This window comes from Myxocyprinus asiaticus, chromosome 38, assembly GCF_019703515.2.
Source record: "Myxocyprinus asiaticus isolate MX2 ecotype Aquarium Trade chromosome 38, UBuf_Myxa_2, whole genome shotgun sequence".
NCBI lineage: Eukaryota > Metazoa > Chordata > Actinopteri > Cypriniformes > Catostomidae > Myxocyprinus > Myxocyprinus asiaticus.
Window position 1 is genome coordinate 31,447,247 of NC_059381.1, and position 21,141 is coordinate 31,468,387.

The window sequence follows — 21,141 nt, forward strand, 5'->3', positions numbered from 1 at the left end:
AGGCCTACCTTTAAACTCATGGGAGAATCTAAAGAAATCAATCAAGACCTCAGAAAAAAAATTTTGGACCTCCACAAGTTTGGTTCATCCTTGGGAGAAATTTCCTCTGGTCTGATGAAACAAATTGAACTTTTTGGCCATAATGATCATTGTTATGTTTGGAGGAAAAAGGGTGAGGCTTGCAAGCCAAAGAACACCATCCCAACCATGAAGCATGGGGGTGTCAGCATCATGTTGTGGGGGTGCTTTGCTGCAGACTGGGGCACTTCACAAAATAGATGGCATCATGAGGAAGGAAAATTATGTGGATATATTGAAGCAACATCTCAAGACATCAGCCAGGAAGTTAATGCTCGGTCACAAATGGGTCTTCCAAATGGACAATGGCAAACCTTCAAATTGTGGCAAAATGGCTTAAGGACAACAAAATCAATGTATTGGAGTGGCCATCACAAAGCCCTGACCTCAATCTGATAGAAAATTTGTGGGCAGAACTGAAAAAGCATGTGCGAGCAAGGAGTCCTACAAACCTGATTTAGTTACACCAGTTCTGTCTGGAGGAATGGGCCAAAATTCCAGCAACTTATTGTGAGAATCTTGTGGAAGGCTCCCCAAAATGTTTGACCCAATTTAAAGGCAATTCTACCAAATACTAACAAAGTGTATGTAAACTTCTGAACCACTGGGAATGTGATGAATAAAAGTTGAAATAAATCATTCTCTCTGCTATTATTCTGACATTTCTCATTCTTAAAATAAAGTAGTGATCCTAACTGACCTAACACAGGGAATGTTTTCTATGATTAGATGTCAGGAATTGTGAAAAACTGAGTTTAAATGTATTTGGCTTTTAAATAAAGTCACATTTAACATCCTCCAATGGGAAGAGGCCTAAAATAGAGGCCATGACGGTCATGCTTATTTTATGCAAGATATATCTGACCAAGAGCTCTTTCTACATATTATTTTATCAGCAGAGTCAATCCCCATGGAAAGTTTCCATACTCCTGCCTCTCCAACCATGTGGAAAGGCTGGATTAATAGGCTTTACAGTAATTTGATGTGGAAGGCATTGAAATACCTTTTGCTGCTACAAAAAAAAACCACAATGTCAAGCCTCCGCTGCTTGCCCTCCCCCCCCCCCATTTTCATTAGTTTAGCCATGACATTTCAGATTAATGTTGTTCCTGAAACAGCAGTAACATGCCACACTTAATCACTCGCATCAGGGTGTTCCATCAAGGTCCGTTTCTGAAAAGCTCTCGGCAGACATTTTTTCCATATAGCTTGAACTATGATGGCCTGAAAACATACCCCCGGTGGGTAAAGTCCTTTTGAGTCGGCAAGCTGTGGGACCAGTCTAATTATAGATAAACCTAAAATAGCTTTCGCGTTAGCAGGAAATGCTTATTAACACCTTTTTAATAAGACGCGGCTTATAGAATAGCCTACAACTTGTTTTGTCAGTGATGCGTTTACATGTAAAACAATATGCTGATAACAATGAAAAATCTGTTTCTTCAACTGCAGGAGCTTTTAGCACTGAATTTGTTAAAAGAACTTCTCGTTAAAAAGTTTTTCACATTCTCACTAGTTTAAAAAAATAAATAAATTATGCTGACAATGTCCATTAGTGCATGTACATGCATCACAGGAGGTGCATGTCATTTTTGTCTTTTTTTTTTTGTTTTTTTTTTTGTTTTTTTTGGGAATCATGGAAATTCCCATCACAGTGTCATTTCCAGCACATCTCAAATTCTGTATACAATTCTGTGCTGGAAATGACGGTGATGGAAATGACATTTTCTTCCGTTATTTAAACCTATGGCAGGCTCCTTTGTCTTTGTAAGGCTAATTTCATAGCTAACATTTTATGTATCCTAACTACACACAATTAAAATGTCTTCACACGTTTTGCATAATTTGACAAAATTACAGTTTGATTGGAAATGATGCCCAATAAAAATATTTACAAGTGATATTTACCTTTTGAATTTTCTTTTGTTCAAAAACCACTTCTCATTTTATCTCAAGCATGCTCTTTATTGACACTTTTCTCGACTTTACAAGTACGCTAAGTTTTGAAAAACTTTACTAGTGGAAAAATTGTTTGGTGTGATATAAATGATGCCACAACTGTGGGACATTATTTTTTGAACAATTTATAAATCATTTTCAATTTTTTGTTTTTTTAATGGTTTGTTTATTCATTCTTTGTTTTGATTATCATAGTGTTAAATATGTAATAATTTGTTTTTAGAATAGATTTACATTCAATATTAATATTAAAATATTAAGATATTACGTTTCATATTGAAAGTCTGGGTCTGGGACGAGGTTAAAACAACAAATTCTATACATAAAAGTAATTAGAAAAGTTGTAATATAAAAAAGGCCTGGTAAAAAATGTCAAAGTCAGTTTTAATGTGACCTTCATATAACAAAAATAAAAAAATCTATTAGTTTTTATAAAAATCAAACCCTGGGACATGAAATTATTATATTATATTTCTGACACTTAAAGTGATGTTGCTTAAATAAGATTTTTCAGTTTTTGTGGTGGAGCCAGTGAAGTCTTTTTCAAGGCAACTAAAAATCTGAACTACTGGCCTAATCAGACCAGCAGAGAAAATCCTTATTCTTGAGCCCTGACACTGTTTAAAGCATTTAGATGACCTTCCATGTTGTCTGGTTATTAAGCATAATCGATGTAAGATCGTGCACGTAAACGCACTCACTGATGGCTCCCATCTTTTATGAGGTTGGTTCTTCATCAAAGTGCTTTTAGCAGAGTGCAGTGTGTGCAGTAATTCTGAAGATGGCCTTTGGCCCGCTCTCGTGTTCTGAATCGGTGCGCCAGCCCTGTACTGTATCATAAGTGCCCTGCGTGAGCACGCAGCCTCTCTAAGCGGAGGGGGATGAGTGTTGCTCTGAAGATCTCAGCAGATGCCAGATCGTGACTGAGCACGAGCGGACTGTTCGGTTAATCACGGCACCCTCCAGTCGAGTTGAGCTCTTCACAACAGAAGTCATAACGTAGAGCTCAGTTTTTATTACATCTACCATGAATTACCTGAACTCAAGCTATACGCTATGTATCTAACAATGACCCAGATTCTTGTTTAACTGCATGCTTTTAACTGATTGACAAACAAGAAAAGTAATATTTGTGTATAAAAAAGTACTTTGCCCTTGCATCATCTTTGAGAGCTGTGGCAAATTTGTCAATGTCAGTAATAATTTTGGTAATAGTTCAACCAAAAATACAAATTTCTTCAACATTTTATCACCCTCATGTTGTTCCAAACTGATATGGCTTTCTCTCTTCAGGGGAACACAAAAATGGAGATGTTAGACAGAATGCTGGGGACTGATGGCCTAAATGCACGGACTTTGAGCTTGTGTGAAACCAGCAAAAATATAATGGTCAAGCGGCCTCTTTTAACTGCTGCACTTTATACTCTGTGAGACTGAAGTTAAAAAGGAAACTCGCTGCTAAAATGATATTATTTGTCCATTGTGAATATTCCATGTAGCTGTGTATGAAGCAACGCCCACACAGAGGTCGCTGTCAAACCAAGCAACTTCCCATTGGCCAAAGTTCACCAAACTTGAACTCCACGCGAAATCCGCTAGGGAAAATTCTTGCCACCGGAAGTTCATCACGCGAAATTCACTATTACGTGGATTTCCATTGATATGATTGCATTTTGCCAGCGAAATTTCGCTCTGTGTTGGTATGTGTGACCACGCCTTAAGTCACCAAAATAATGGCCAGAAGAATGGTTATTTTGCGTGAACCATTCCTTTAATTTCAGGCTTTTTCTCTGTGATTTCAATGGACTTGTCTCTTTTAGAAAATATTGAAATACTTCACTATTGGTAAGAGTTGTGAATGGTTTGTGTCTTGAATGTCATTTGTTGGTCATTGTAACCCAACACTTGGTACTTGGAGGAACTGTTAAATGTCAAGTGAAATGTCTGGTTGAGCTTTTTATCAAGCTGTATCTCGCTGTCTCAGCAAGCTTGTGACCTTTGTGTTTATAGATCATGTCAACCATTACACTTGTCACATATTTTATACTAGAGTGTGAGTGAGTATTTATTTAAACTAATTTGAATTTATATCATGGTCTAGACCCCCTGTTGCACTTCATTTTCAACTTTCACATCAGCATATAGTTCTTTGAAAGGAACAGAAGCTCCACAGCTTGAACTGTATTGTAGATGAAAGGGATGCTCCTGCAGAGCTGAGTGATATGAAAAATGTCATCATTTTTTTTCTTGTCATATTATACTCTCTCTTTTTCGCCCTGCACAGGATCGTCCTCGTTCTTTCGATGGCTTCAACATGCACTCTCTGGAGAACTCTCTGATTGACATCATGAGGGCTGAGCAAGACACTCTGAAAGGTAAGATAAGAGTTCAAGAAAGGAGATTGTGTGTCAAAGTACCGTATTGATGGCCGAAAACCTTTGTCCTTCCAGCAATTAGATTCATGCAGCCACTCACATGTGGTTTGAGTTGCACTACCCTCTCTGTCTAATCAAATGTAAGCTGTAGCTGGCTTTCACTTCAGTAATACTGCCAGAAGTTTGCTTTAAAGGGTTAGTTCACCCAAAAATGAAAATTCTGTCTTCATTTATGACAACCTCAGGCACTATTTACTTTAATTGTATGGAAAAAATTCATTGAAAGTAAAGGGTGAGCATTGTTAGTAAGCTATTTCTCCTTCCATTTTGGTTATAGACCTTATTCACAGGAATGAAAACAAGGCTGTGAGGGACAGACTTACCGTCTCTACAATGACATGAAAAGTATAAAGATATCAAAAAGCTCCTAGATCATATCTAATTTTCCCCAACTCATGTTGTCTGGTATTTTTGTCTACTGAAATTTTTAAGAATTATATTTTTTCAATGTTTCATCAACATGATCCAAAAACACTTTAAAAAAACTGTGCAACTCACTGACGAGACCGTACATCTATCCCTCATAGCCTTGTTGTCATCCCTGTCAAAAATCAAAGATGGTGCTGCTTTGAAAAAGGTCTATTGCATAGTCACTTTCATGTTCCTCTTTAATGCTGCTTGAAACTGATCACAAGGCACAGTCAATGAAGACTCACCCTTGAAAGCCTTAATAAAAGCATGCAAATGACAGTTAATAGACTATTTAGCAGAGATGGGCCAGTTCAATTAAAATGAATGAGATAAATTGGAACTGTCAACAGATGTAGAAAGGAAATCCTGCCTTAAGGCTCCGATATACTTCCAGAGAAGTTCTTCTTCGTTCTTCATTCAGGGGTAAAAAGAAGTTTGAAACAGCTGAGCAACGGTACATTGTGAACATTCAGACACACACCACACTGCTGTGGGTGTTGTTTAGAAGTACATTTAAATATGAGGACTCTCAATACTTCATGTAAAACTTTAACTAATATGACATTAAAATGTGTTATCAGTGACTTTATGCCTCATTCTATGAGTAGAATTCACATGAGGTCAGTAAAAGAAGCTGTTTTAACCAATAACCACTCGATGATGGCACCATCATCTCGAGATTTCGGTCTTTTTCCATTCAAGTTTATAGGAAATGCTCTTGTATGCCGATTGTTTACATACAAAAATAACTGCCCTGGCCCGAGAGCATTTCAAAGATGGCCGCCAAGTGCACAGACTTGCTTTAAAGACTTTGGTTATTCCAAAAATGTATTAGCCCGTGTTCTGGAATAGACACTGAATCTCATCCTTTTATGGGCTCTGTGACTGGCTACTGTCCCATTGGCCATTCCCAATTGAACCGATCACAATTTTAATGGAACAAAGTGAAAAGGCCGTAAAACCGTTCTCTTTGTCAATGCGGAGTTCTAATTCTCATTGTTCTTCCTTTTTTTACTTTCTCCAGTGGCATTTTGCTCCCTGTGTTTTCTACAAAAAATACTTTTGTAGATTTCCTTGACATCAGATGTGTTCAATTTTTGGTGTGAGAGTGAGCAGCTGTGAAAAGCTGCCCATTAGCGCTGAATCATTGCACGCCTGCATACCACACACACATACACACAAACAAAGTGAGAGGAGAGATAAAGCTGTATGTTGACCTACAAATAGATGTGAATCTCTGCAGCAGAGCTCCTTCCTCAGAAACAACTCTGAGGCTACACGTCTTCACAAACACATCTGCCTGGTTTTCCTTGATAGGAATTGTTTATTTGCATTATGTGGTCCAGTGTGGGTTTCATTTTTGTAGAATTAGCTTTATCAAGGTTAATAGATGTTGTGGAGGAAACTGTTCCATTTTTTTATTGTTATTTTAAAGTTGTCAAATTGACCATTTGAGATGATCGGCATTGTCCGATGACTGTGCCTGATTTGACCAATTAACGTAAGCATTAGGCTAGTTCAACCTTGTGTGAATTCCACAATCTACAACTGTCTAGTCAATTAGGGGTTGACCAATATTGAATTTTGCCGATACAGAGAACCAAGGGTGTTGTAATAAAGCCGATAACTGATTAATCGGCCAACAGTTTTTAAAATCGATATACTGAATGTGTTAATTTTCTTTGTCTTTCCTGTGATATCAGTCCAGACATAGAGGCTGCAAGAGTATATATATATATATATATATATATATATATATATTGAATGAAACCTCATATATATTGAAAAAATCCCAGTAATAACCAGAAAAATAAACCTAGTTTGGTTATTGAGGGACTGTACTGTCTGTGGGGTGAGCAGTGCTACATGTGTTCTTTTATTAAAAAAACTGCATTATTGCAACATCAATACACGGGTCTCTTGAATACCCTATTCTGTTTGGTCAATGGTGCCATCTAGCAGCCGGATATTTCCAAGTACCAACCGCACATCTGGTGGTTAAGACATAAGAGACCAGTCATCTGGGTATTGCGAGGCATGTTTCCTACTTGTATCACTCTGTGATCTCTACAGGTTTCATGTCCATTTATTTATTTGGCAAGTTGTCTTGTAATAAGCTGGATAATGAGCAGTCAGATGGTCATTTTCGCAAAATAAACACAAACAGAACTCTGCAAACCAGAGGTGCAAATAAGCTGTCCAGCGTTTTCTTTCTTCTCACAACAATTGGGTTATATTTCAATTATCATTACTATTATGTTTACATATATAATTTTCTTTAGATCTTAATTTGTATAAGTAATTTTCCACCTGTTGTCGCAGACAGTTACTTGCTTAATAGCAAATGGGAGGTGGATAAATATGATGTTTGCTATTTTAATTGCTTTTTCATTTTGTTTGTTGTGCAATTTGAATTTAGAAATATATTTGGTTTAAGTTTTTTGTCTTATTCAATAAATGAATTAAATTAATGCAAAATCAATGAAGCAAAAATATTACATCCCTCTGCAGTGGGGGCAGGAGGTTTTGCAGTGAAATCAGTATGTTATGTAATTTTTAAATAAAAATATTGTGAACATATTTCTTGATCCTCACATACAGTACATTCCCTCAATAAGCAAACTAGGGCAGCTCTCAGGGTGAACTTCTCTAACAGAGCAAGGGTACACCCCCAGAGCTCAGAGGGTGACCCTGCAGACAGCAACCCAGTAAGGCAGAGGTGACCAAACAAGAGGCAGGGGAAGAGAATCAGTCCAATGTACAAGTTGCTTTGAATAGCTTCCAGCATTGTCCTTTGCCTGTAAAAGAGCTCTCTGTTCTCTCTAAGACAACAAAATAGTGTGCTGGCCCTGGCCACCATACTGCTCTCAGAGAGATAAGTAAAAGGAGAAGGCAGCCAGAGCCATGTTAATACTAAAGTGTGTTACAATATTGAAACTGTACTAGCCGTGCTGGTTTTACTTGATGTTTCCTCTCATTCTTCTACTGGAGACTGAATGTGGCTGAACTCAGCATCAGAATGAAAATGATCTGGATCCGAGAGAGTATTGTAATAATGCCTAGGACACGTACAAAAAGGGGCACTTTTCAAGATAATTTAACACCAGAAACCTGACTAACACTCCTTTTGATGACTATTTACCTCGAGGGCATTAGCATGGCTTGTGTGCTCCCTCAGAACAGTGGTGATCTGTGAATTTGTATCGAGCCGGTGTCATTTGGTGGGACTCCATTATTGTGTTCTGGAAAACCATATATACACCGATCAGCCACAACATTAAAACCACCTGCCTAATATTGTGTAGGTCCCTCTCGTGCCGCCAAAAATGTGCCAACCCGCATCTCAGAATAGCATTCTGAGATTCTGTTTTTCTCACCACAATTGTACAGAGTGGTTATCTGAGTTACCGTAGACTTTGTCAGTTCGAACCAGTCTGGCCATTCTCTGTTGACCTCTCTCATCAACAAGGCATTTCTGTCCACAGAACTGAAGCTCACTGGATGTTTTTTGTTTTAGGCACCATTCGGAGTAAATTCTAGAGACTGTTGTTTGTGAAAATCCCAGGAAATCAGCAGTTACAGAAATACTCAAACCAGCCCATCTGGCACCAACAATCATGCCACGGTCCAAATCACTGAGAGCACATTTTTTCCCCATTCCGATGGTTGATGTGAACATTAACTGAAGCTCCTGACCCGTATCTGCATGATTTTATGCACTGCACTGCTGCCACATGATTGGCTGATTAGATAATCTCATGGATGATTGTTGGTGCTAGACGGGCTGGTTTGAGTATTTCTGTAACTGCTGATATTCTGTAACTGCTGAATTTACTCCGAATGGTGCCAGAAACAAAAAACATCCAGTGAGTGGTAGTTGGAAATGGAAATGCCTTGTTGATGAGAGAGGTCAACAGAGAATGGCCAGACTGGTTCGAACTGACAAAGTCTACAGTAACTCAGATAACCGCTCTGTACAGTTGTGGTGAGAAGAATATCATCTCTGAATGCTATTCTGAGATGCAGGTTGGTGCTGTTTTGGTAGCACGAGGGGGACCTACACAATATTAGACAGGTGGTTTTAGTGTTTTGGCTGATCGGTGTATATCTTTCTATTAAAGAAACAAAGACGAAAGTGATTAAATCATAAAGTAATTCAAGACACATTCACCTTGAACCTAAAATTGAGTTTATTTTCTTTAGGCAGCATTAAGTGTATTACCAAAATGCAACACAAACATAAATTCGATAAGAACACACATTTGGCAGCATTATTTTGGGAACACAAGGGAATTTATTAGGCTTATTTATTTAGATTATTATTGTCTTTATATTTATAATTGTCTTTAGTTCTTAATCTGTAGGCTAGTAGTAATTTTGCACCTGTTGTCCTTGACGGATGCTTGCGTGATGGCAAATGGAGCCGTTGGAGATGGTAAATGTTTGGATTTGGGGAGGTGGTTAAATAAGATTTTTTTATCACATCGTTATATTATTGCTTTTTTTTCATTTAGTTTAAAGTGCAATTTTAATTTAGAAATGTCTTTTATGTTTTTCTCGTGTCAATAAATGAATTAAATTTTTGAAGCAAAATCAATAAAGCAAAAGAATTCACCGACCCTCGGCAGGGGGGTTGACGATGTAATCGGATATCGCAATAAGGCGATTATCGCTAAAATATTTTGCACATCTCACCCAGCCCTATTATGTACTTGTATGTGTGGAGCCAGTGTTGTGTTGAAGCCATCTGCTCTTACAAGCTCCTTGGCTCACACTCACACCCTCTGTTTGTAGCAGATTACCGCGAGCAAAGCACTACTTCACTTCATACAGACTACATACTTATTTAATTAAATAGCAGCCGTTTGCAGTTTAATAATCACTTTGAGTCACGTAGCGACCGGCTTTTCCGGAGGTGAAAACTTCTGTAGGGTGTGTCTACAGCAATTACACACTGCTGTTACGCGTAACTGACCTATTAGAAAATGTGTACTGTGCTGATTAATTATGCAGGAAATATTAAACATATAGTGTATCTGGCTAAATACAACATAACTGGTGACATTAACAAGCCTATAATCTTATAGTACTCTTGAATTAAAATATGGACAATCCCTTCACACATGTAATTTTATGTTCCAAAACACAGGGCTCAACACAGTTTCCCGCAATCACTCTGCTCATATCATAATCAAAAGCTGCTCGTTTCTCTTCTGCATGGGTAAATAAACACTCGACAACATAAAAAGCTTGAGAAAAGCACCTCAAACCTGTGATGCTCTGTTATGCAGCACTTTATTTGACAAAAATAACAATGTTGTATTTTGGATTGTGCTGTGAGTTTCTGAATAACACCACCTCATTTGATAAAATAGCACAGTATTATGTTGAAAATTAGTTGTTCTATTTTCTTTTAATTTAACTTATTTAGACACAATTTTGATGATAACATTGAAATAAACTGTTGATATGGATTTCAGAAATAAAACAAAAAACAGGTATCAGTATCGGTGAGTACTGAAAAGGAAGTATCGGCACTCGTTCTAAAAAAAATGGTGTGAGGACATCCCTAGTTAGCAGTAAATATACGAGCTGGCTCTCTTTAGTGAATTAAAAAGACTTATGAATCAGTTGGAGCTGACTGAATTAATTGACTTCAAATAAACCAAGAACTGTTACTGTGTTGTGTAATGTGAGATTCATGAGTTACTTACTATTCGTTTATATGACATGTATTTTAAAATAAAAATTTCGATTTGTTGTAATAAGTGAATAATCTGAAAAATACTTCTAAATGAACTATCTGGCAATAAAATATTTCAGAAATAATAAGAGTACAATTCTTTAAAAAGAAGTTCACTTTTAAACATGCTTACAGTATTGTTTATTTGTCTCATGTCTATAAAATCCACTTGTAAAATGCAAAAAATAAATAAAAATAGAATAAAAATACAAATGGCCGGTAAGAAATCTAACTGGCTGGTAAATGTTTTCATCTACTAGCCACCTTGGCTGGTGGGCTAAACATTTAATTTCAGACCCTGTACACAAATGTAAGTCCTACAGAGCAAATTTTAAGACGGTGAGTTATTTTTGGGCTGTTACTCACACAAAGCTATCATTTATTACTTAAAGTATTTACTTTTTATTATTATGTTTATAGTGTCTCTTTTTTATCTTTTTAATATAAGAGTAGATGTTAAGGGGCGGTCACACTAGGCTTTGAGCATGCAAAATATTTCAGGTAACAGAACGAACCAGGATATAATGTCACGCGGGAGGGCTTCTGGTGTAAGCAAATAATACATCACAAATAACACATTTTAAAATATATTGTCTACTCACTTTCCTGCAACAATAAAACACGCAGCTTTGAAATATGTATTTGTTGTATTGAGCCAAGTGGTCAGCGTGTGACGTTTCGATCTTCTAATGGACATGCGTCCTCGTAATTTAGCACAAAACTACATGCAGATTTTTTTTTGTCTTATGGTGATTCATTTAATGATTTCCGATCAGTCTGTAATATTCGCTTATGTCAAATTGTATTTATTGTAATTTTTTTTTTTACCCCCTTCCGGCCTACTGGGGGTTCACGGACCCCAGTTGAAAACCCTGTGGACTACATTTATGGTAATTTTATGGAATCTGTGCCCATATGCACAAAACCTTTTGAGGCTAAAAGTAGCTCCTAACGTGGAAATTTAGAGCGTGTCACTCCTAATTTTAGGACTCGTAAAATTTTAATCTTAGAGTGAGTCATGAATCATTTTAACGCTAAAAGTAGGTCCTAAACCCACGACCGCTTAGAAGTTGTCCTGAGGACTTCTAAATCCTTAACAGTGACTCAAACGATACGAAGCACGGCTGCTGTCTTATTAGAATATTATTATGACATTGACCGTTTAAAAAGACATCACCTGAATCACGAGGGTGTTTTAATTATTGTAGATTTAATTAGAGATGCAGTTACCTCTCCCACAAACCGAAACAACCCAAACAGATAAAGGTTTTGACAACACTGCAGTTTTGCTACAGGCAAAAGGAAACTTTGTAGTGCCGATGAATTGGGAATTTCTGTCATCCGTCAGCAGAATCATCTATCAAACTATAGATGCCCTCTCCAGTCTGCACATCATCCGACAGTTCATAGCGTGTTTTTCCCTGTGGATGCACGCTCACTGCAGAGAAAAAAAGGAGGCATTCACGGCTGTCGCGGGGCTATCTGGTGTAGTTGATGTAGTAGACGGGACACACACTTATGTTTAATTGCACCAACAATATGTATATCGTTGTCTCTCTTCACTAACAAATATTGGTTCCCTGTCTACCAATCACTGTGGGCGATTTAAAAGAGCGCGTTCATAAAAAGTGACGTCATCCATAGCAACGAGGTCAACTCCACATTTTATCTTAAGATTTCCTTAGTAAAACGAAGCTCTTAGCAGTTTTGTGAATAGGTTTTAAAGGGGTCATGAAGTCCTTTTTTTGTAATTCAATTTTCTTCCCTGAGGTCCAATGATAATGTTTTAAAAGTTTTATTTTTTGCACCAAAACAGTAACAATTTAGTAATATATGATCATTTTCCACCCTGTTTTTGGCCCTCTGTCTGAAACGCTCGGTTTTGACCTCATGGCCTCTTTAAAACTTCAACGTAAATGGCCACTGTTCTGATTGGCGAACATCATGCAGCCCCTCAAATTCTGCAAACTCAATTGGAAGAGAATGGACACAAGCCCCTCAACATTATAAAACTAAAAGACAGGGTTTACGCAATGCACATCCAACACATTGCATCCGAATATATTAAACTGTTCACTCAAGCACATCAGCACCATTATCTATCAAACAGTCATGACAGTTGAAATATTCATGAATGAAACGATGTACTTGCGTTTTTGAAGTGTTTTTAACTGTCTCATCCTTCAATAACAGTTCCTTTGCAAAGCTTGAATCGTATTGTTTCCGGTTCACAAGCAATCCACGCTGACATGAGCTGAAAAAGATGCACACACATAGCCCAGTGCGGTTAAACTAAACGCACATATATACAAAATCACCCTGCACTGAGGCACACATCACTGAAAACACATCAAAACAGTCAAAGACGTCCATCTTAGTACATGTTTACATGCACTGATGAGCCAAAACATTATGACCACTCACAGGTGAAGCGAATAACATTGATCATCTCCTAACAAGGACACACAGAATTGTCTTTCAGAGTTGTAACTTGAAACCGCGTCTTTTAAAAGCGGTGAGATACATGGCAGCGGTCAAAGAGTCTGAGTAGTTCATGTTTATATACAAAATTATTCAAAATAGTCCAGATGGGTCCCCATAGGTGTTTAGGAATAGTTAGCCACACAAGCCCTCCTCTCTCGAACTGCATGCCAGTGGGCGGGGCCATGAGTGTGATGATGCATTTTGTGGGATGAGTAAATACAAATGAGCAATGTTTCATGACGTCATGAACAGACAGATTTCAAAACTAGATGTTTCAGCAGGGTGGTAACTATAAATGTTCTTTTTAAACTGGGGAGGAAGTTTTGAGTTCTGAAATTTACAGGATGTTTTAATAATACAGTTACCTCTTATATGTCTAAATATCAAGGAAAATTTGATTCTCCATTTCATAACCATTTTAAGCAAAAACTCCTAGCTAGGAACTCTTTGGAGAACTCTTAGTGGTAAGATATAAATCTGACTAAAATCTTAGTCTAGTGTTACTACACAGTTTTTGTTCTTTTTGGAGTTTAAAAGCTCTTGATTACTTAATATTAAGAGCTGCTCAGAAATGTTGCAAAGCATCTCCTTTTGTGTTCCTTAAAGTAAAAAAAGTCACAATACGAGTTAGAATGACATGAGGGTGAGTAAATGATGACAGAATTAAAAGTTTTTGGGTGAACTATTCCTTTAAACCTATACTGTACATTCAAGTGGGTGTGGAGTTTTGAAAACGAGAGGCTTGCATCTCTGCTATTCTTTAACACAAACCACATGTGGATTGCACTGACCAGAGAGATGAGTGTATGTCACTTCTATCATGCAATAATTTATACCTTTCTCTCTCAAAGGTCGCCTCGGATTCACCCATCCAGGAGGAGACAGCCCTTTGCCCATAAATGGTATGTTCATGAATTTATATTGGTTTAGTGTGCCAGTGACTCGAACTAACACTTTACAAGCACAATGGTGGATAAACAGGCCCAACAAGCTATGTGTTGACATAGTCAGCAAGATTAACCACGTATTTGTGCCTCGGAAGCACTAACCTTTTTTTAGCTTTAGTCTTTGTTGGGGCACTTTGTCTCATTGATTCATTATTCAGGCAGTTGATTTGCCATTAGGCCGTGCTCTTGTAACTGAAACAGTTTAGTCCATTTGCATAGATTCGAGACATGTGATAATGATAATATTTATAATTTTCCAATTTCACCCCAAATAAGATAAATGAAGCATGAAGGATATCAAGATTCTGCTGATCTCTCCCATCCTCTGGTTTGTTTATTAATACATTCACCCTCTGCATGACTGAGAATATAGTGATAATTTGGCCCTTTCTCCTAGTTAGATTCCTTGGTTCTTTAAAGAAATATTCTGGGTTCAATACAAATTAAGCTAAATTGACAGCATTTGTGGCATAATGTTGATTACCACAAAAATGTATTTCGATTCATTCCTCCTTTTCTTTTAAAAAGCACTTACAATGGAAGTGAATGGGGACAATGAAAGTGATTTTTTGGAGGGTTTAAACAGAAATTTGAAGCTTATAATTTTGTAAAAGCACTTACATTAATTATTTTGTTTTTGATCAGTAAAGTCATTTAATAAATAATTTTTACAGTCATTTTACGGTTTTGGGGTTGTTGACTACATCGTCATGGTAACGAAGTTGTAAAATTGTCTAACCTTACACAGAAAAGGTTTGTGAGTGATTTTATCACACTAAAATCATGTTAACAGGCATATCCTTTGTTTTATGGCTATACCTTTGAAAAAGTGAGTGTATTAACATTAAAAAAATTGGCCCCCCATTCACTTCCATTGTAAGAGCCTCACTGTAACCTCGATTTTTGCTTTTTTGAACGAAAAGGAGAAATGATTCGAAATGTATTTTTGTGGAAATTAACATTATGCCACAAATGCTTTCAATTGAGCTTAACTTGTATTGAACCCGGAACATTCCTTTAACACAAAAGATGCTTGTACTTTGACCGTTTTCCACATTCAAACATATTTAGTCATGTGCAGGGCCCAAAATGTATTTTTTACCGCACCTGCCAATGATGAGTGGCCAGCCGAAGATATTTCTTACCGGCCATAAAATAGTTTTTTGCCTTTTTTTTTTATAAAAAAAATGTGTCACTATGACAATGGGATTATTTAGCTGTTTTTCCTTGTGTATTGGTGGCAAACAGCTTAAGTCACTTGCTGCATCATATAAAAGATATCTTTCGGTGAAACTGCACCTGTCACAAAAGTGTGAAAAAGTCCCATCAAGATTTTGTTTCTCATATTTTTGCTTTGGTGACTTAATTTAAGGAAATTTCCATGCATGTGTCGGAACATGGAGTTTTGGAAAAAAAGGAAAGTGAGGTATCCTAAATTACTTGATGGTAATTTTTCCACTGAGGAATAGACGGCAAGTTGCGACGTGACAGATTTTTTCTTTAGTAGATGGTTTGAATATCTTTTATTTGAATCACACACATCACGTCACTTACATCAGTGAGAGTCGGATCATACCATTCTTACAATTTGACTTAAATCATGTGATGTTGAAGTTCCTAATAAAGTTACTGGCATGTAACTTTTGTTCAGTTTTTACTCAGTTTTTACTTGCATTCTGTGTTTAATGAGCGTTAAATTTGGACCCTGGCCATGCATTATGTATTGTCATGTGCTCTTGAACAACAAAATGAGCTCAAGCCTGTTTTTATGGGATGAACATGATTCATGATTATGTCTCTATAGAACTACTGAGTTCAGGGCTGACAAAAAATAATACTCACAACTGTTGTGACTACATGGATGGCAATTAATCACTTAGCATGTTTTCAACACACATTACAAATGATTGTCTCTTTAGAAACCATTTCCAATCATTTAAATGTCTGAAAAGAATATTTTCAGTTGCAAAATGTTGTCATTGTCAACAGTTTGCTCATGATTTTATAATATACGACATTACAAAACCATTATAGTGTTGTTTAAAGACACATTTCCAAACTGCTTTTAGAATAAAGATGGGGAGCTTTCATGATTTCAGTGAGTAGTCATTGGTAATCAGTAGTTGTAGAGTGGGCTCTGAATTGAGACATGTTTGTACAGGAACATAGGCTGAATCACACGTTACAGCAGTGGCACAAGGGCGTCCTCGTATACATTTAGCAAATTTTATTTGAGTAACTGAGCCATGAAAATCTAGACAGGTATCAGTTTGAGTCTAGTTTAGTTAAAGGAACGTTCCGAGTTCAATACAAGATAAAGGTGCTGTAAGCGATTTTTATTTTTCATGAAAAAGTATGCAAAAAATGGTCCTACTCCCTGAAAGAAATGGCTGAAATAAGTGTCATGAGATATCTCACCAGTCTCTGTGACAGCTCTAGACTTTGTAAACCGCAAACAAAAATGTGTCCGATCAATGAGGCTTTCTACCTGTCAATCATTTTGTGCATTCTCATTGTGTTGTCGTTGCAGTAAATTATTGAGGCTAAATGCCATATTCTGATTTATAATTTGTCAGTTGAGGGTGCTATTTTGCTACTGCTATTTCGATATGCTGTGTTTTGGAAAGAAGGGGCATGGCTAAGTCAACGGCACAGTCTCGTGGTAGTTAGAATGGCTAAAATCGCTTACAGCACCTTTAAACTCCAACAACATCTGAAACATGCTTTTGATTACCGCAGAAAATGATTTAGACTCATTCCTTAGTTTAAAGAACAAACAAAAATAGTGTTTACAGTAACACCCTTATAAACACACAATAACAGACTACGGGACAAGGCATTTCACTAGGACAAACGTTAAAATAAAAATTTAGAAAGTATGACTATGAGGCTTAAACATTACACACATTTCCATCCACATATCTTTATGCAAATTTTGGGATATCACAAAAAATGCTAGATTTAAACACAAAGATGTGAATAAAAATCTCCAAATCTGTGTAAAAACTTGTACACTCACTTGAGGTCGATACATTCTTTTTGTAATTTTTTTTTCGATATGAAGACGTTCATAAACTTTGGTGAAAACACATTTACTGTATATACTGTACTATATATACATTGCATTCAGAAAGTATTCAGACCCCTTAATTTTTTTCACAATTTGTTATGATGCAACCTTATGCTAAAATGCTTTAAAAAATAATTAAAAAAATTCACATCAATCTACACTCCATACCCCATAATGACAAAGCAAAAACCAGATTTTTGATAATGTTGCAAATTTATTCAAAAGAAAAAACTGAAATATCACACTGACATAAGTATTCAGACCCCAAGGTTCCCAAAAGCACAGTGGCCTCCGTAATTCTTAAATAGAAGAAATTTGGAACAACCAGGACTCTTCCTAGAGCTGGCTGCCTGACCAAACTGAGCAATCTGGGGAGAAGGGCCTTTGTAAGAGAGGACACCAAGAACCTGATGGTCACTCTGGTTGAGCTCCAGAGATCATGTGTGGAGATGGGAGAAACTTGCTGAAGGACATCCATCTCTGCAACACTCCATCGATCTGGGCTTTATGGCAGAGTGGCCAGACAGAAGCCTCTCCTCAGTACAAGACACATAAAAAAGCACCTAAAGGACTCTCAGACTGTGAGAAACAAGATTCTCTGGTCTGATGAAATGAAGATTGAACTGTTTGGCCTCAATTCCAAGCATCATGTCTGGATGAAACCAGGCAACCCTCATCACCTGTGCAATACCATCCCAACAGTGAAGCATGATGGTGGTAGCATCATACTGTGGGGGTGTTTTTAAGTGGCAGGGACTGGGGGACTGGTCAGGGTTGAAGGAAAGCTGAATGCAGAAAAATACAGCGATATCCTTAATGAAAACCTGTTCCAGAGCGTTCAGGACCTCAGACTGGGCCGAAGGTTCACCTTCCAACAGGACAATGACCCAAAGCACAAAGCAAAGACAACGTAAGAGTGGCTTAGAGACAACTCTGTTAATGTCTTTGAGTGGCCCAGCCAGAACCCGGACTTGAACCCAATCGAACATCTCTGGAGAGACCTGAAAATGGCTGTCCACGACGGTTCCCATCTAACCTGAAAGAGCTTGAGAGAATCTGCAGAGAAGAATGGCAGAAAATCCCCAAATTCAGGTGTACAAAGCTTGTCGTATCATACAAAAAAAGACTTGAGGCTGTAATTGCTGCCAAAGGTGCTTCAACTAAGTACTGAGTAAAGGCTCTGAATACTTCAGTTTTTGAATAAATTTGCAAAGCTTTCAAAAAATAATTTTTTTGCTTTGTCATTATTGGGTATAGAATGTAGATTGATGTGAAGAAAAAAAATGAATTATTTAAAGTATCTTAGCATAAGGCTGCAACATAACAAAATATGAAAAAAAAAAATTAAGGGGTCTGAATAATTTCTGAATGCACTGTGAATACACACACACACATATATATATATATATATATACACTGATCAGCCACAACATTAAAACCACCTGTCTAATATTATGTAGGTCCCTTCCTGCCTCCAAAACTGCGCCAACCTGCATCTCAGAATAGCATTCTGAGATGATATTCTCACCACAATTGTACAGAGTGGTTATCTGAGTTACTGTAGGCTTTGTCAGTTCGAACCAGTCTGGTCATTCTCTGTTGACCACTCTCATCAACAAGGCGCTTCCATCCGCAGAACTGCCGCTCACTGGATCTTTTTTGTTTTTGGCACCATTCGGAGTAAATTCTAGAGACTGTTGTGTGTGAAAATCCCAGGAGATCAGCAGTTACAGAAATACTCAAACCAGCCCGTCTGGCACCAGCAATCATCCATGTGATTATCTAATCAGCCAATCATGTGGCTGCAGTGCATAAAATCACGCAGATACGGGTCAGGAGCTTCAGTTAATGTTCACATCAACCATCAGAATGGGGAAAAATGTGATCTCAGTTATTTGAACCGTGGCATGATTGTTGGTGCCAGATGGGCTGGTTTGAGTATTTCTGTAACTGCTGATCTCCTGGGATTTTCACACACAACAGTCTCTAGAATTTACTCTGAATGGTGCCAAAAATAAAAAAACATCCAGTGAGGGGCAGTTCTGCTGATGGAAATGCCTTGTTGATGAGAGAGGTCAACAGAGAATGGCCAGACTGGTTTGAACTGACAAAGTCTACGGTAACTCAGATAACTGCTCTTTACAAGTGTGGTAAGAAGAATATCATCTCAGATTGCTATTCTAAGATGCAGGTTGGCACTGTTTTGGTAGCACGAGGAGGACCTACACAATATTAGGCAGGTGGTTTTAATGTTGTGGCTGATCAGTCTATATATATATATATAATTACGAAGGCAAAACCTAATCAGAATTTTATCCGCCTTTAAACAGTATTCCCACCGCAAAAGGATGGTTTAGACAACCTTACAGTTTAAATAACATTTCTGCTGTTATACCCTTAAGAATGGCTTGCCTCATAGACTTCCATTGTAAATGCATATCTGTAAATGTGATTTTTGCTTTTTATTTTTTTTACAAACAGAGGGATGAGTTAAAATAGGCAAATTTTTGTAGTAATAAAAAACATGTTACAAATGTTAACAATAGACTTGTGAAGATTGTGAAAAGATTTTGTGCTTAACCCACAAAATTAAAGAAATGGGCATTAGGCATTGATAAATATTATATATATATATATATATATATATATATATATATATACACACACACACATACACATACATACATCTCTGGAAAGAGACCACTGCAAAATTATCAGTTTCTCTGGATTTACTGTTTACAGGTATGTGTTTGAGTAAAATGAACATTTTTGTTTTATTCTATAAAGTACTGGCAACAATTCTCCCAAATTCCAAATAAAAATATTGTAATTTAGAGCATTTATTTGTAGAAAATGACAACTGGTCAAAATAACAAAAAAGATGCAGTGTTTTCAGACCTTGAATAATGCAAAGAAAACAAGTTCATATTAATTTTTAAACAACACAATACTAATGTTTTAACTTGGGAAGAGTTCAGAAATCAGTATTTGGTGGAATAACCCTGATTTCCAATCACAGCTTTCATGTGTCTTGGCATGGTCTCTACCATTCTTTCACATTGCTGTTGGGTGACTTTATGCCACTCCTGGCACAAAAATTCAAGCAGCTCAGCTTTGTTTGATGGCTTGTGGCCATCCATCTTCCTCTTGATCACATTCCAGAGGTTTTCAATGGGGTTCAGGTCTGGAGATTTGGCTGCATGACAGGGTCTTGATCCAGTGGTCCTCCATCCATACCTTGATTGACCTGGCAGTGTGGCATGGAGCATTGTCCTGCTGGAAAAACCAGTCCTCAGAGTTGGGGAATATTGTCAGAGCAGAAGGAAGCAAGTTTTCTTCCAGGATAACCTTGTACGTGGCTTGATTCATGCGTCCTTCACAAAGACGAATCTGCCCGATTCCAGCCTTGCAGAAGCAACCCCAGGTCATCACTGATCCTCCACCTGGTTGTCTAATGGTTAGACGGAGACCTGGAGAGGCCTTCAAGCCACAGTGTCTCGCACCCACTGTGAAATTTGGTGGAGGATCGGTGATGATCTGGGGATGCTTCAGCAAGGCTGGAATTGGGCAGATTTGTCTTTGTGAAGTATGCACGAATCAAGGCACGTACAAGGTTATCCTGGAAGAAAACTTGCTTCCTTCTGCTCTGACAATGTTCCCCAACTCTGAGGATTGGTTTTTCCAGCAGGACAATGCTCCATGCCACACAGCCAGGTCAATCAAGGTGTGGATGGAGGACCACTAGATCAAGACCCTGTCATGGCCAGCCCAATCTCCAGACCTGAACCCCATTGAAAACCTCTGGAATGTGATCAAGAGGAAGATGGATGGCCACAAGCAATCAAACAAAGCCAAACTGCTTGATTTTTTGCACCAGGAGTGGCATAAATTCACCCAACAGCAATGTGAAAGATTGGTAGAGAGCATGCCAATAATAATTTTGCAGTGGTCTCTTAATTTTTTACCAGAGCTGTATATATATTGTACTTGATTGTTTATTAAATGAACACCCAA

The 21,141-nt window shown here is 37.6% G+C and overlaps 1 protein-coding gene across 2 annotated transcripts in view; it reads left to right on the forward strand.

Annotated features, from left to right (window-relative positions):
- Positions 1 to 21,141, forward strand: part of LOC127428830 (cytoplasmic polyadenylation element-binding protein 4-like) — a 51,052-nt gene that overhangs the window by 13,586 nt on the left and 16,325 nt on the right. For both annotated transcript variants that reach the window (XM_051677452.1, XM_051677453.1), the window contains exons 3-4: positions 4,322 to 4,412; positions 13,962 to 14,012. In XM_051677452.1, coding sequence (XP_051533412.1) covers positions 4,322 to 4,412; positions 13,962 to 14,012 — 142 coding nt within the window. The remainder of the gene's footprint in view (positions 1 to 4,321; positions 4,413 to 13,961; positions 14,013 to 21,141) is intronic.